Raw genomic sequence first — 16583 nt, 5'->3', positions numbered from 1 at the left:
AAAAAGCCCACTAACATAACAGCCAATTCAAATAATCGAACGGACTACTAAGCTGAAAGACCAGTTGGATAAACATGTGACTAAACGAACAGAGCGACGCCCTAGCAGTAGCCTCAACGTTCGCCCAGGCACAGCGCATGCGTTAAGCAAGCGTAACCACATTTTGGTCCTCGGCGTATGCGGGTGCAGTCGGTGAGCTCCACCTTGGTTACTTGGTCAAGCCCCATGACGTTTTCACGTCCGACGGCAATCCACAGTGAAAAACCATCGTGGGCATGCTCTGCGCTCCTTCGGCCTTCACTTGCTTCTTTTTTTCCTTTGATAGCACGACCTTCGCGGCTTCTCTACAGTGCATTAACTCTCCGCTCTACGCTAGCGTTCTGCAACGAAAGCTGTGCTGTTTCAAGATGGCTTGCGGCTCCTGTTTTACATATCTTTAGTGCTTAAAAAAAAGAAAGCTGTCTCCGCACGCGCCAGCCTCCGTCAGGCGTAGTGCTCTCTTTTTTTTCTCTCTCTCTCTCTCTCTTTCTTTTTATGTTACCCGAAAGTGCAAGTCCAACGAGCCGGGGGCATTATACCTTTCCGCGTACGCGAGGGGGATTTCAGTGCTGCCCGCTGCTCTTCACGATGAGTACGTCGAGGCAAATAAGACGTCATCCCTCCTTGCATACGAAGTAGCCGCGGTGCGCATCAAGCTCTGTGCAGTGAAGAGCGGAATGCGTACAATGCTGCTCCGCTTCCAAATGCTCTTGCTCCTAACTCGTTCTCGTACGAGCCTCTCGCTTGTGATGGCCGCCTCATCGAGAAGTGCGAGCGTTTGGAAACGCCATAGCGAACGCACTCCGTCTGTTTCAGAACAGCTTGTTTACCGTGTACCAGATGCTAATACGAGGCTTTTCAAGTTTGTGACAGTGTTACCGATTTGTTCGGGGCAAATTGGAACGAGTGGTAAAAGTTTGCAAGTTAACGTGGAAACGTGTTCGTGAATCTTTGTTCGTAGCGCAGTCGAGTTTTTTGTCTCTTGAAGTTATTAGGGAGCCGCTTGACCGCATCCAAAATCAGCACATCGCTGCATTCTAAGATAATAATTTAACTGGAGTCGTCTACAACACGTAGGAATTAGCCAAAATGACAAAATGCTGGAAATCCCGCAGCTTTGTGTTCAGTGACAGATCGCCACACCTACAGAGACACCGCGGCGGACGGCTGGGAACTGCGGCTAGTTCTCGCTCATTTCTTTGTGTAGTCGACGTCCTACAGATCGCGTCGTCCGTGGTTTAAAACAATGAGCCAGTAGAGCCCCAAGTGTCTCGCCGTCTCGCCTCAGTGGCCTCCGTGTAACGACAACTTTTCCTGTCTTTTTGAATTTGCGGTGCACTCGAACGAGTGCTTGCGTCTGTCAGCGTCGAAGGGACGGGCATTTCCATATCCGTGGCGAGGTCTTTAAAACACACACACACACACACACACACACACACACGCACACACACACACACACACACACACACACACACACACACACACACACACACACACACACACACATGGTTTATTATGGCTTATGGCTTACAAATTATGGCTGCAGTCATAGTAAAGCTTGTAGCCGATCGAACGAAACGAAAAAAGTAAAGGACTCATACAATACATCCTTTTTTTAGAAGCCGGCGTGGCGCCGCGCCGCGTTGGAAGAACAAAGGCGTAGGAAAAAGAGGACGGTCCCCCCCCCCCCCCCTTCTTCCTTTGAACAGGTAAAGCACGCGTATAGCCTGGTCGACGAGTGACAAGTGACGTGACGAAACGGGACCCGGGACGGTTTCATTTACGGCTACAGCCGACGCAGCGGGACTTCGCCGTTTGCAGATGGAGATGAAGATGCATCACCTTGTCGGCGCGCATATATATATGCGGAGTCGTTCTCGACGCCGTCCGCTTTTGGAACGCTCGAGGGCCGAACACTTCGGCCAGTTTCCTGCTTCTGCGCCTGTCATTTATTCGAGGGGGAAAAGACAGAGATGAAGCGACGACTTTACTTTGGATGCCGCGAAGAGAAAGGCATGGGCTAACAGGACTCGGAAAGGAACAAGACAACGGCACGCGACGGCCGTCAGTATGCGCCGTTTCCGTTTCGCGAGCAAGCAGCGGCCCACGCACAGCCTGCCGAGTTGTTCTTCGCCCCGCAACTGACTTTGCGGGACGATCCTGTACGGTACAACATCCCAGGTGATCTCTTCCGGTGGCGGGAATGGACGTGGATTCTTTTGTCATGACACCTGTCTTAATATGCGGGCGTTTCGACGGCCACACTGACCTCTTGGCAGGTTGTGCGAATGCAGTCACCGTGGAAGTAGGGATGATTGTTGCGGCTGCGCCGTCTAATATTTCTGCCACGGAAGAACGGAAGAATCCTACGCACAGTACTTTGGTGCAGCTCTTTCGCTACGCCTTTTTTCAAGATGAAAGTGCGATCCACCTCCATTTGCGTCGCCGTCGGCATATATAGCAGCTGCGAATGAATGCAAAGGATCGGTACTATCTTGCCACCTAAGGGACAGTTTTGTTGTCAGTGTGCTGTTGTGCTGCTCGAAAAGTGTGCATCCTTTTTTTTTTCCTGGCACCATTGCGTTGGGTTTTCGCCAGAGAATCTCGAGAAGAAAGTTTTTCGTGTTTGAATTGGTGAGCGGATATAGTCGAGAAAAAAAGGAAGAATAAGAAGTAAAAGGAAGCTCGGAGAATGAGTCGCTGAGGAGAAGAATGTCCAAACAACAGGAATGCTGTCGGGTTTTCCCCGCGGCAAGTTCCCGAGAAAAGCAGACGCCCGAGAACGTCCGGTAGCCGAGCCGCCTGCAATGCAGGGTTCGAGGCGCACGCGAAAAGCCCGCACGCAGACAGTCGGGGTCCATGCACCGCAGCCGCCGACTTCGAGTGTGTGTGTGTAATCAGCGAACGAACTCCGACAATCCTTGCTCGGCCGGGGCCAAGTTTGAGAACGGCGCGGCGTGCTACGGCGTTGGCGTGTTCGACGGCACGCCGCTACGGACGCGCGCGCGCACAGAGAGAGAGAGAGAGAGAGAGAGAGAGAGAGAGAGAGAAAGTAAAACTGGCCGACACGCATGGTCGGGCGCGCGTCCGTCGGTCAACCCTTTCTGCGTCTCACCCGCGGGCCCGAAAAAGCGCACGCCCGGACGCACAACAGCAGACTGCTTCGGCGATTCCTTCTGGGTCAGTGCGGCGTCCTTCACCCGACCGCACGCAATTGGGCAGGTGCCCGCCAGCACGACCTGTCTCGCGCCTCCCGTTCGTTGACTCGCTTTTTGTTTTGTTTTATTGCGAACACCTTGAGTTTCCCTTGTTCCGTCTCGCGCTCTTTTCTTCTCGGTGGCTGTGCCTCTCACTTGCTTCTGTCTCTTCGATGCCTCGTTTCTAACGCTTAACGTGGGATGGAAGGATTGGCGCGGCGTCGACATCTGTTTACGCGTGCCGCTGTAAGGCGTTTCTCTTGGTGCACGGTGTTAAGAGCCAGTGCTTCTAACTTTTGTTAGAGCAAGCCTTCTTGTTAAGCAAGCCCATCAAATACCCCACGGCGTCAACGAGGACTCACAAGCGGTGTACCCTCTTGCAATACCGTCTCGCCGAGAAAGTTGTTCTTGAATTAGCGCAGACTACATGTCGAATGTAAGGGCAACCGGCAGGTCGAATGATCACTGCAGGGTTTCGAAGGAATACGCAGTCGTCAACTGCGCAGCTTGCATGCATTTACTTCTAAGATATACCTTGATATTGTGTTTGGAAAAGCTTGCTGGCCGAATGGCGGTGGATACTGTGCTTATACTTCCTACCTCACGCTCACGTACAACCTTGTTCTTGCACGAAATATCATGCCACTGGGTCTTGGCCACCGACATTACGCTTAGACTATGACCATAACTGACCCATATCGAGCGTGTTGTCGTGATCAGTTCAACTGCGCATTCTTTGGTTCAAAGCTCTGCTGATGCCCCCTAACAGCCAGGACATATATGCGCATTACTCATGTGTATGTATATCTCAATACCGTCTGCAACCTACCTTCAGTGTCACGCAAAAGAGAGAAAAAAGAAAAAGAAAAATCTATGAAAAAAAGGAATTAGGTACTCTGGCGTGACAGCAATACATATATCCCTGTCGCGCCTTTGTGCGCAACTTTTGTTATCTTAATAACTTTCGCGTTCCAGATCACGTCCTCTCTTTAATTTTGCATTTACGAAGCCGGCTGCGGCACTAGAATGCGATCCTCTCACTTTCTATTTCTATCGCATGCGCGAATGGGCTGATACACATCAGCGACGCCGCATCATCGTGTCGAGAAGAGCAGGCGATGAGAGAGGAGAAAAACAAACTGAGGGAAACAGAAAGAAGGCGATGGACGGAACGGGGGCGGCTTTCGACGGCCGGCGACGGCTCAATTCGCCGAATCGTTCGTGTGTGTCTACGAGGGCCTGGCATGAAGCACTGACATGATGACCGCAGTGGGCAGCTGTGGGCCAACGTCAGCGCCCGTGAACTCTCGCGTGATCTCGCGCGCCGAAGCACCCGGCCGGCGCTTTTGCTCGGTTGCTCTTGTGCTGTCGTGTATATGTGTACTCGCCGTTTCGCGAAGGCGGCCGGCGGTCACTCGGCCACGCATACGCGGCGAGGGTGGCGCACCCGTCGACGTGCACTCGCCAACAACCACCACTGCCGAGACGGTGCACGCCTATAAACTGCCTAAGCAGTTTTGTGCAGCGTTATGCCGGCGCTCCTGTCTGTTCGCTACGATAAGGACACCCGAACACTGGGTTGTGAAGGCGCCTGAAAGATGTGGCTCGTCGCTCAAGTATTCCACCGATTTCGCAGTGATCTTCGAGCTCGTCGTGCCTGTCGGACATTCCTCAGGATAGGTTCGCCGGCAGTCATTATCAAGTTAATTCTTCGGCGGTCAGTGAGTGATGAGAAACACGCAAAGTACGCGTGTGCTTGAATACACGAGAATCGCGAGGTAGAGGGGGTGGCAGGGGGAAGCAGGGGCTGGGGTGTACTTACGCGCCGTACAATAACAGGGTGAGCTGCTGTTCCTACTGACTGCAAGGCGTGTGACTGCGATTCGATCGAGGCTGGCACTTGGCTTAGCTTACAGTATATATGCGCGTCGAATGAAAAGGACACGGAGGTGAGCCCAGTCGCATAGTCTGCTGGCTTATTCAAACTCATTACAACATCACGATGCATCACAGTCCGGATCCAGAATACAGCTATTGCGAACGATCTATTCGCAAGAATGGGCTTCGGTAAATAGCAACTCTGTTCTTAGAACGGAAACCTACCGAACCTGGCGCCTGGTACAGCCTGTAATGTCGGAGTTTATGAGCGAGTGCCTCCAATCTCGTGGCGAGGCTTCTTTTTCCTTCGTCGCGTGACAAATGCAGCAGGCAATGTGCTCTCGTTGCGAACGCCTCACAACGCTAATTTCTTCATCTCTCGGAATGCCTCCTGCTTGTATTAGCATCCAAGGCGTGGGAACGTTTCGTGAGGCGTGCCGCTGACAGTACGCTTTTCTAGCCTCCTGCATAGGTGGCGCTGAGCGCAACTTCCAGGCGCGTGCAGACTGTGTTCTATATATATATACGCGAGGCACGCAGATGTTAGAACATGGCCGCGGTGATCGCTCGTGTCCGTGTACATACACGAGCACGCGATGAAGTGCTCAGAGGAGAGGATGCTCAGGGGCCCCCAGAGTTGCTGCCGAGAGCGAGACAGATGTGTACAGCGACGGGCGAAAAATGCTCACGCGGACATAATTGGCCGAGGCGATCGCCGACCTTGAGGGCAGGGGGAAGCGAGCCTTTCTGTCGCGTCAAGCAAGAAGCAATATCGCAGCACGGCGCCAGGGTTACGTGAAATACTGAGAAGCAGGGTCATCTGCAACAACCATGTTCGTCCTCCTCGCAGCCAGACAGACAGTCAAAGAATTTTATTGAGGTCCTGAGAAGCGCCGCCCTCAGTGCAGCAGAAAAAAAAAATGTGACTGGAGTTTCTACGTCCCGTTCGTTCATTCGAATGACTTCGCCGCATTAGAATGTGAATTATTTTCTGCAATGTAGGATCTTCCACATACTGATACTGTAGCGCCAAATGTAAACAGGAGTAGGCTTACTAAGTGCGCTAAACACTATGCGGTAGATGCGTAAGTACAGGTGTATATAGTCTTCGTTAGGGCTACGCCAATCATCTATGCGTTGAAATTTTGTGCCATCACGGCATGCCTATACCGCTTCGTATACCGCCCGCTCAGAAAAGAGGAGCCGCAGCGACGTACCCAGGTGCTCACGTCACGTCGCTCAGAATAAACCCGGTCGAGTATTCGTAATGTTCAACAATATGGCATTAACTCGCGGTGATTTGAACGCCTTTGCCAGAGTAATGCTGCGGCAAACGCAACACACCGCAGTTGTGGCGCATGCTGAAACAAAATGGCAGCCTTCAATCGTGTCAGGTACTTCTGTGACTTATGCGTAGACCTTCGGCGGTGAGTCGGTTCTTTTCTTTGTTTTTGTTTTTCCGCCTTTTCCCCCCCCCGCGTAATCACGTCACATCGCGAAACAAGGTTACAGATCGCGGACGTACCGCAAGTCAATCGTTCTCGTGACCTACAAGCGCTCCCGCGTACAACCGAGGCACCGAAAGAGCGAGCATGTATGTACAAGAAGCAAACAAATAAACGAAATACAAGCGCGAGTTTATTTATGTGCATTCGACGGGGAAGGTCTGCAACACGCACGCGGGGGCGCGTATGCGCGCAAGGCACGGCGGCGCATCTTCCGCAAAGACCGCGCGCAGTACGAGATGCATCTTCCATGTGTAACGCAGGCAACGCCACCATGCGGTCTACGGCGGCGGCAGCGCGTCGTAACGAATGCGCTCCCATTTATACCCGCCGCACTTCGTTTCGTGGTGGTCGCGAGGCCGAGAAGATGGTTCCCGAAGCGAGCGATAAATTTTCCTCGCGACCAGCATCCCATTCGCATTTGTGTTCCTTCCCCGTACCAAAACGGGGTTGCCAGATCAGATGAGCTAACTGCCCCCATCTCCGCACATTTCATTAACTTTCGCTGCTCCATTATTGCCTATGCTAGACTCGACAGCACTGGAGACTCCTGGGCCAAATATATCCTGCGTATTTCGATGCTCCGTTCGAGTATAGTATAAACGAGGAAGTTTTTACAATTCTGACAAAGTAGAGCTTATCTGAAGCTTCGCGAAAAGTGATTGATCGCTAATAAATGTCTTAAATAGTTTTAGCGTAAGAACTTTTGGATGAATAGGGTCCCTGATGTCTGGGTCAGTTTCGGAAAGTTTGTCGCATATAGATTACTCGGTTTGTCAAGTGCACTGATCATACATTCGATCGCCTTTATAGCGAAGCCCGCTTGGGCCAATGAGCTTTCCAAATTCCTTCGTTATGCAGGCGACTTCGTTGTAAAGATCGCGCACCGTACCGCTCGCAATAAAACAGGATAAGCACGTTTAGCGAACGACAGCTTTAATTCAACATGAATTGCCGCGATGCACAGAGAAAGAAATCGCTTCCTCCGACCTAAGGTGCGCCTGCAGCTGACCTTGTGTCACCAAGGCTCACGGCGTGCCCAGCGGCGATACCAGAAAGCGACACGAGTAGCTGCAGAACATCTAATGCCGCCGTTGACCTCCCTCGTCAAAATTACTGGTTCGTCGGCAGGATCTTCAGCTCTGCGGTCTTCTGTGACCTTAGCCTGGTTCCATCCTTGTTCGCAGTGCTTGCAAGTGTTGGTTGCCACGGCTACGTTTTACTACAACCTGCTATACTTATAGCCGCCGCCAAGCGGTGGTGTTCTGCCGTTGGGCTCGCCGGGCTTTTCCTATAGCGCGGAGTCCGGACCCTCCCGCGGTGGTCTCTGTCGTGGTGGCAACCGGTGCTCCCATACGCACCGCAGCTCCCTATGACAGCTGCGGAGGGCTGCGTGCATTCGTCGGAAAGCAACAAATGAACAGTCGGGGTGGCCTAAATTTCTTCGTTGTTCCGGCAAATTCGTTGTAGTAGACTTCGTCGTAGTGGCGTTCTCAATACGCATGAAAGATAGGATTTCAGACTGGACAAACAGATATATATCCTTCGTTATTCAAGTGATCTTGTTGTGGAAGCGTTCGTTGCGGGTACGCGTTCAGCTGTATTCATTTGCCAAAACCGTTGACGTGTGGCGACTCTGTCGGAGAGATAGTTGGTGTGGTTGACCAATGAACATCCTGCGAATAAGGAGCAAACGCGTTTGTTTGGATGTAGCACGACAAGAAGCGCAAATACGCACAGCTAAACGCAGAGGTGTCGGGTCATAACGCACGCGGCTTGCAGGCACTCGGTGTGCTTTGGTCTCAAATTCGCGTTAACAAAACTCATCCAAGCTGAAGGTGCAGGATCGCAACACTATATGTAGTGATATTGTTGGCTTCAAGGACCGACAAGTTAGAGTTTCGAGAACTTTACACAAATTCCATGTTTTAGTTAGAGCTGCTTCGAATGTGTCGCGCTGCGCGATTAAACGAGTTAAATTGCTAACAACGAGGAGAAATTTCCGCTTTGAGCCAGTCTTTGGTTATATTCCACATCTGATAGAAATATAATAGATGTCTGCACCGTTCCACCATCTGGTCTACTTATCCTTTTTTCATATACACTCTGAAGGCTGCAGCTCGAATTTTCTTTTCTATTTTTAGCCTTTCTCTCCTTCTATTACCTCTCATGCCCTTTCCTATTTCTCCAGCACGAGGTAGCCAGCCGGTATTTACACTGGCTAACATTCCTGTCTTTCCGTCCCTCTTTCCTACTCCTAGACACTCACAGTTGCTTGTATTTGACCTTTCATCTTGTCTTTCTTTTTTTTATTAGTGTAGGGTGCGATACCTAAAACGGCTGTGAAAGCAGTGGGCTTTATTTTCGTTCATTTCCCGAGAACAAGCAGTCGTCCAACCCTCCATGCCCTTTCTTATTTACGCATGCACACACACACACAAAGAAAGAAAAAAGAAAGAGAGGAAAAGAAGGGGGAGTGAGTGCACCCAGTAATGAGCGTCTTTCTCGATTACGCGAACGAGGTAATCGTCGCGGCTGGCTAACCCATCGATTCGGCGTAAATTACGCGCGTCCGTGGTCGCACCCAGCTGTGCACGACACGCCGCAGTAGACGCCCATGAGCGATTACGGGGCCTCGCTACCACTTTCCCAGTAGACCCTCGGGCGGGCGAGTCCCACGCCCAGTTCAAAACTTTTTACACGCGTCCTTTCACCGCCTCGACGCCGCAACGCATCGCCGCAGTGGTGCGTGGGTTGAGTCGCGACTTCATCGCCTCCCCGTTTCCATATGAGCGCTAAGCCGCTTACAGCTCACGCACCACTGCCCTACAAACGCGCATCTCGCGTATTCTTTTGCTTTATTGCCGAGATTTTTAGCTCCCGCCGCTCGCGATTCATTCAAACTGCCGGCTGCGTATACGCTTCAGAGGTTCCGAGGCACTCGAGACCGCAACGCCATACCGTGGCCAGAAATTAAACCACTTGGAAGGAATGGGACAAGCAGAACGGCGAAAGAAAGAGAGAAGGTAAGGCGAGGAGACAGGAGGCGAGCGGCCAAAAAAGAAAGCAGTTCAGAGGCCCCGTCCGCCGTCAATACAGGTTTTTTTATCACGAACAAGGCGGCGGCGGCCGGGCAAGGACGTTTCGGCTCGGACCACCGCTCTCCTTCCAGCGAACGGAGGTTAAAACAAAACAAGGATAGCCGCAAACGCAAGGCCGTTGTCTTGCGCTGATGCAGCCCGGGGACGAAAGTATAATGAGGCGGCTGTGACGAAACCGGGGGTGAGCGTTTAAAGCAGGGGAATGATAATTGAATAAACTGCGCCATTACTCTTGCCGTTGCTCCCTTTTGCTTTTTCGTGAATGCGTTTTATTTGTCTTTATTTCCTTTAACGCGGCAACTTAATTGCTAGTGCGTGTACAGCAGCACACGAGAAAAGAAGAAAAAAAAAATACGCAGTTAGAATGGTGAATTTATGCGTTAAAAGGGTACACACAGCCGAGCGTATCTCAAACTGCCACGCTTGACACGACAGAGCATTGGTGCCAGTGCGCCGTCAGACGTCTCAATATTGTGCTCGATTACCGCGATACCTTGGTCACCTCCTTTTTGCCCACGATTTATGTTTCACCATAATAGGTACACATATAGCCCCGGCACCCTTTTTCACGTACCCTTCGTTGCTCCGGCATCACGGCGTATATTCGTTGAGAAAGATAGGATCATCAACGTTTCTTAGCGAGTCGCGGTGGTGTAAGTAATGATGTAGTGCGCATTCGTTTTGGCTCGCAGCTGCGACCTCGTTAGGCGTGCATACAGTGTAAAAAAGGAGGTGCCTGTAAACTGATGCACATCACGACATCGATGAGAGGTTGCGATATAATTTTGTTTGTGACATCGTGACAGTAATTGGACGTTTGAATTCAGAATGTAACGATGAAATGCTTGGAAGATATAAATGTGCACAAAAGTGATTACGAGAGAACCATAGAGGTGTACAGCCATAGTCGTGTGCTCCAGAATTAGGTATTCGTTTGCCTTGCCCCCCAGCAGCCCCTTGATTTAAATTTTAAGGTTACAATAAATTTGTTCTGAATACACCTTGAATACTCAGTAACACTCTTTACACACATCCCGCGCAGCTTTGCGCGGAGGAAATCGGGGGCCTGATGCAGGAAGCTTTTTTTGCCTGTATAAAGTGCTGTCTCCCATTGGCCTGCCGTTATCGCTTACGTACAGTTCTAGTGTAAATACTTCTTTTGCAAATACGGGCCCGCAGGCTTTCTTCCTCGTATAAACGAATAAACGATGGTTAGAGATTAGTAAGCTACTCTTTGCGACGTCTTTACCTGCTGCTTTCGTGGACACAATACGAGTATATGGAACAAGGAAACGCGGTCACGGGGCTCCTTCTCGTAATGGAGTTATATTCATCTCTCTCTCTCTCTTTATATATATATATATATATATATATATATATATATATATATATATATATATATATATATATATATATATATCGCAGATGCTTGTCGTTTGCCTTCTCGGCAACTTAGCGACGAAGTCAGTCTACTCTCTCGCCGGGCATTGAGAATGAGCCTCTCGCTTCGGCTGGCTTTCAACCACCGGGCCAAAGAAACCGGTGCGACGAACAGCCGCTCCACAGCCGACGTGCTGCCTGTTTAGCGAACACGTGCAGCAGCGAACAGTTGTTGCCAAACGCGTCCAGCCGTCCACTGCGGGGCCTCCCGCGACGACGACTTCGATGGTCAGCCAGCATCAGTACGCACACCGCCGAAGGCAACGAGCTGCAGGGGATGACTGCGCTGAGCGTCGCGATCGGGGCCAAGGCGGGATGGGAACGTGCCAAGTATACCGTGTGCGCGCACTTCGAAAGCCACCGAGAAAGAAAGAAAGTAGGGAGAAAACGGAGCGAGCAAGTTTGCCCTGTGGCCAAACGCGCTCGACGCTGGGAAGGCCGGAAGCAAGAAAGGACAAAATGACCAGTCGTTCTGCTTCGGGATCGATGCCGTGTCCTCTAGCAGTCGCACTCAGCGCGTGTGTCAGTCTGTGCGAGCGTTTAGCTATGTAGACATTACGCCCGTGGGACGTATCGTGTCGTTCCAGCGAGTGGAGAGAGGGGGGGGACATTTTACCGGCGCCTGTTCGCGCGCTATTGAGGACTTATTAACCTTGAGGTTGACCAGCCGCACCGGGAGAAGAAGAAAAAAAAAAGAAACAACGAGAAAAGTACCAAATAAATAAAGGTAACAGAGGCGAAACGTCTCGCCGCTAACGGCCACCGAGGCAGGCAAGCACGCACGGGCGCTGCTCGCGAGCGTATTATCGCTCGCAGATTGTCGCGCGCACTGCAGCGGACGCAGCAATTAGCGGGGCAGAAATCGATTCTCGAGTCCCCCGGCCGGGTGCGTGTGCATGTCGTCGAGAGGGTATCGAGCTTTGTTTTGTTTGTTTATTTTCTTCGTTGCTCGAAGGACGCGCTGCGGCGACGACGTCACGACGTGGCAAGGCCGTCCAAGGTAGTCTGACACGGTTCCGGTTTTCGTCTTATTTTTTTTTCTTATTTTGTGCCCGTAATGCATCTCGCATGCGTTCTTCTCCGTCGTAAACCGTCTCAGTCGTTGCCTTATGTGGACTCCTATTCATTTGTTATCGGTTGACTCACCTTTCTTTTTCGTTAGACCGTGCTTTGTCTGGGACTACGCAACATCGTTTGTGATTCTTAACATTTCTTTTACTTCGAACCTCCCGTAAAGTTAATTGTTTGATATTCCCGCTGGTGTCGTGCACATAACCGAAGTCGACTGTGCCGTATTTGCTCTTGCGCGTGGTACCTCATTTTCCGCTTTGGCAAATTGGCTATATAGTGACTCAACTCTAAGGTTTCGTATACATTCCTCGTTCGTTACATGCTGATGTCATTTCCTTGAGATACGCTATTGCAACGACACTACCGGAGGTTCAAATCTTTCTACTTGGCGCAAATTTGCTTCGCTCCGCGGCTTCACACCTTCGGCACAATCTTGTTTATCATTTCGTTCTCCGCACTCATTCAGTAACATTGTAGCGTGCGCAGGCTTCCCCCAAAGCATCACTCTAAGCACTACCGAAGTGACATGATTAGGGCACACAGTTGCGTGCATTGCACGTTACCCGTTTCCTTTACTCCTGCTGCACAAATTGCAGGACCGCCACAACGAAGTACGCGCGTTTTCCAGTTTCATTATACTGTCGCGCTACAACGCGTTTACAGACAAAGCTTCAGCGGCCGCGCAATGCACTTGAGTGGATGTTTTCTACGTTGTATGTACGGCCGTCGTAAAGGCGACGCGCTCACCTCTGCAACGTCGCACGACGTCGGCGATGAACGTCGGTTGTCTTGAGAACGCGCAGGCGTCTATCGTCGCCGCACGCGAAGGTTGTTGCGCAAGGTGCATGTTCTCATGGTACCTGTGAAAGCCAACGGCAGTATACAAGATTTAAAAACAGGAAGAGAAGTAATGCAGGCAGAAAGTGCTGAATTAAATAAGCGAGCTGGATAGGTACCACATACACACGCAGGTTTGTAAACCTGGAAACAAGACGGCACTGCAACGAATGTTTACAGGCGTGCACCAGCGTATAAGGAACCCTTCGCACGCACTTGTGCTTCTTTTTTAGTCCACCGTGCACCTAGTGGTGGGCACCACGGGCTGACCATTAACCGGGCGTATCTGCCTGTCAAGCGCTCAAGACGAGTGTTTTTTCGCACGCAGCATATCCCGCCTCATCAAAGTTAGAGGAGCACACGCACCTTGTCTGATGCCGGGACGTCAGAGTGGCTGCCGCGGACATTACTGCACCGCACTCTGAAGGAAACGATCGCTCCGCGAAACAATAAGCGCGCAGAACCCGTCAGTTCTAGCGGACGGGGATATCTATTCAAGAGGAAGGGATGAAGAAGAAGCTACGGACTGAGTGCAAAAATAAGCTGACCAGACAGGGATATCGCAGCCCCTTCAAGCTCGGCACACGCCTGGCAGACGCCAGCGGCAACCGTCAATTTGCCAGGAGTTTATGGCGCACGGGTCAAGCGGGGAACTACATATACAGGGCAACGAGCGCTCGGCCGTGCTCGAGCGGTCTAGTGCGCTGCTCTCGATATACGCCGGGGTTTCCTGTTTTTTTTTTTTTTTGTGTTAATATTCGGCGCACTTCACACACGACTGGCACCAATGTCCTGTATCGTGCACCTTACGTTCGAAAGATGAAGCCATAAGCCATACGGGTGCTTCGCAGATACCGGCTTCCCAGAGGTCGGGAGCCTAAAATAAAGTAGGAGAAACCGGGCATTCGTGACGCTGGCGCATACAAGAGATGCCGCTCAGGCGCCGGCAAAACAACTGCTCTGGCGCACTACAGAGCTCGGCCACACCCATGTCGCTCGCTTTGAGTGGTCGCGCCTTCGGCTGAGAGTTTTCAAACGTTGCTGGGTCGGAACAGAAAGGCTTATCAAGCGAGGGTGACAGCGAAGTGGCAGACTGGCATCTATAGTTCGTCTGCGGCGATGCAGTCTTCCAGTGGAACAGGTCACTGCGCGGTGGCACCGCGCGATGACCCTCTGTTTGTAGGTTATTCAATCGGGTTTCACTCACGAGAGTCTGCCGTGGCTGACGATCAGTCTAGACACCCTGGGTTTAACACGCACCGCTGTTGTTGAACTGCGCATCGGGAAAATACCCCCCCCCCCCCCCCCCCTCGTCAGCACCAGCCGAACGACTTAACAAACTGCATTCTATCACCCCTAACATTCCTCGCCTGTGTACCTTTTGCACAGTTCGATAACTGTGGGTGGATCGCACGGACTGTGGCCGTCTCCATAGCCACGTGGATGGCCGAGTGCCATCGGATGCTTTCATCTTCTCTGGCACCAAATGCCGCGCCGCAGTGATACGAGTAGATTGCGTGCATCCCCAATGTTAGCCTGTTCCAGGATAATCGGAGCAGTATATTTGGTCAAATCAGTTCACGACACACCGATCCTCGCATCGCTCATTTGCGCTTTCGTATACATTGCACGCCTGGAGATACATGTACTCACTGCTTTCGCGTGCGCGATGATTAAGGATCCGCTTAGCACCATCATACTTTTCGAGTAGTTTGGAACGGGGATAAAGATACGGGTCCGCATTCACAAAAGAACGCGCTATATTTGTTCGTATAAGAGAAAATGCTAGCCAATGCTAATTAATAGCGAAGGTGAGTAATAGCAAAGGTGGCCGTCCAATGGCAAATAGCACTTACGAACGAAAATACTTGTGAATTCGGGCCATCAGTTTTATGGACGCATTCATGATACTTTTGCTTGCACACTAAAAAAAAAAATATATTCGTTGCCAGCGCACGCGATCAAATGCGGTGCAATGCACATTCAGGTACTTCATACGTGTTCACTTCAACTTTGTAAACCTTTACTGCGCACCAGACCTGCCTCGTTCTACCCCAGCGTTGAAAATATCTGCTCCTATAGAGGCGGTGATGTCAGTCACCGCTGCAGTGACTGGAACGCAGCGTAAGGGCCGGCAAATAATCATCTTCACGCACTCAAGGCAGTACCAAATCGAAAATTTGAAGTTCGTCGTCTGCTTGTATTTCCGCTTGGTGATCTATTTTTCTTATATCTCGCGACACAGACCTCTAAACCTTATTTTAGATGTACCTACGCAATGCTGCAACAAGGCAGTATGCACTTTCCTCTTTTTTTCTTTTTCTTCTTTTCCGTAAACCCTGCTCGCTTTGCGAAATCTGTTGAATTCTTTCGTGATGAAAACAGAATTAGTGATGAAAACAGAATTAGCGAGCAACCTTATCGCGTGGCGTAACACACACTCTTTCTGTCTCTTTCTGCAGGAGCACATTCAGGAGGTGCTGAACAAATGGGGCCAAATCGACGACGAGATATGGGCCAAGATCATCTGCATGGAGCGCAACCGGCGCGTGGCAAAGGCATACGCCCGCGCATCTGTTCTCACCATCAACGGCTCCAACGAGGGCTTCGACGGGTACAGGTACGTGTCCAATCACTGCCAGTTCTTATCCTTCCGCGCACGCTTGTTACAACATAAATTGGCATTAGTACTGGACACAGTATATAGTGCGATCAATAGTTGGACTAATAATGGGAGTTGTCTAAAACATGGCGGTTATAACGTGTTTTCCGGCTCTATAATTGCTTCCGGTGAATACAGTGCGCAAAAGCTTTGCCTTCGACATCTGTTTTGTTACTCTGAAAATTGTGGTCCACGTGCGCTGGATTTGGAAACCAGATATTGGTAAGCAAAGGCGCAGTGCGCGGACTGGACGCAGCTACAAAGGACTCGGCGTTCTGTCCCGTATTCGTGCTGATGCTTTGTCATGAAACTTCATTATAGTAAGCTTGCATGCGTCACCCGCTGTAATTTGGAGGCTTTGATCTTGGCGTTGTCACAGAGGCAGAGAACAGACAGTAGGAGAAGTTAGCGTCGTCTTCCTTTTCATTTTCTTTTCTCCTCATCTACTGCCTGTTTTCCGTTTTGCTGACAGCGCAGGGATGAAGGCGTGCACGATCACTAAGCGCTGTGCAGTTGTGTTATGACGGCAAAACAGTATCTATCCACCAAAATGTATTACGCCGAAAAGAATGATTCAACAGATGTTATTGTTGCACCTCTTATTCGCCACATAGACCTTGTTTCTACGTCAGAAGAAACGAATGAATTTAAGTTCAAACATGCTTCGCATAGCGCGCCGACTTTTAGTACTTACCGTATATGGAGGAGTATACAGCCACTAAGCCAAGCTGATGGAAGGTGGTCGACCGCAAAAGTTCGCTTTAGCTTCACTGTATACTTAAGGGTGTGCGAATATTGGAAACTTTCGAAGAAAGAGACGAATATTGCACGATTTAACTCGGTCTTCGAATCG

The 16583-nt window shown here is 50.7% G+C and overlaps 1 protein-coding gene across 3 annotated transcripts in view; it reads left to right on the top strand.

Annotated features, from left to right (window-relative positions):
• LOC126537858 (uncharacterized) overlaps positions 1-16583 on the top strand; it is a 334043-nt gene that overhangs the window by 257462 nt on the left and 59998 nt on the right. For all 3 annotated transcript variants that reach the window (XM_050184937.2, XM_055074487.1, XM_050184938.2), the window contains exon 3: positions 15531-15688. In XM_050184937.2, coding sequence (XP_050040894.1) covers positions 15531-15688 — 158 coding nt within the window. The remainder of the gene's footprint in view (positions 1-15530; positions 15689-16583) is intronic.

This window comes from Dermacentor andersoni, chromosome 4, assembly GCF_023375885.2.
Source record: "Dermacentor andersoni chromosome 4, qqDerAnde1_hic_scaffold, whole genome shotgun sequence".
In the NCBI taxonomy this organism is placed as follows: Eukaryota; Metazoa; Arthropoda; class Arachnida; order Ixodida; family Ixodidae; genus Dermacentor; species Dermacentor andersoni.
The sequence above is the reverse complement of the archived record's forward strand: the minus strand, read 5'-3'. Positions and strand labels throughout refer to the sequence as shown.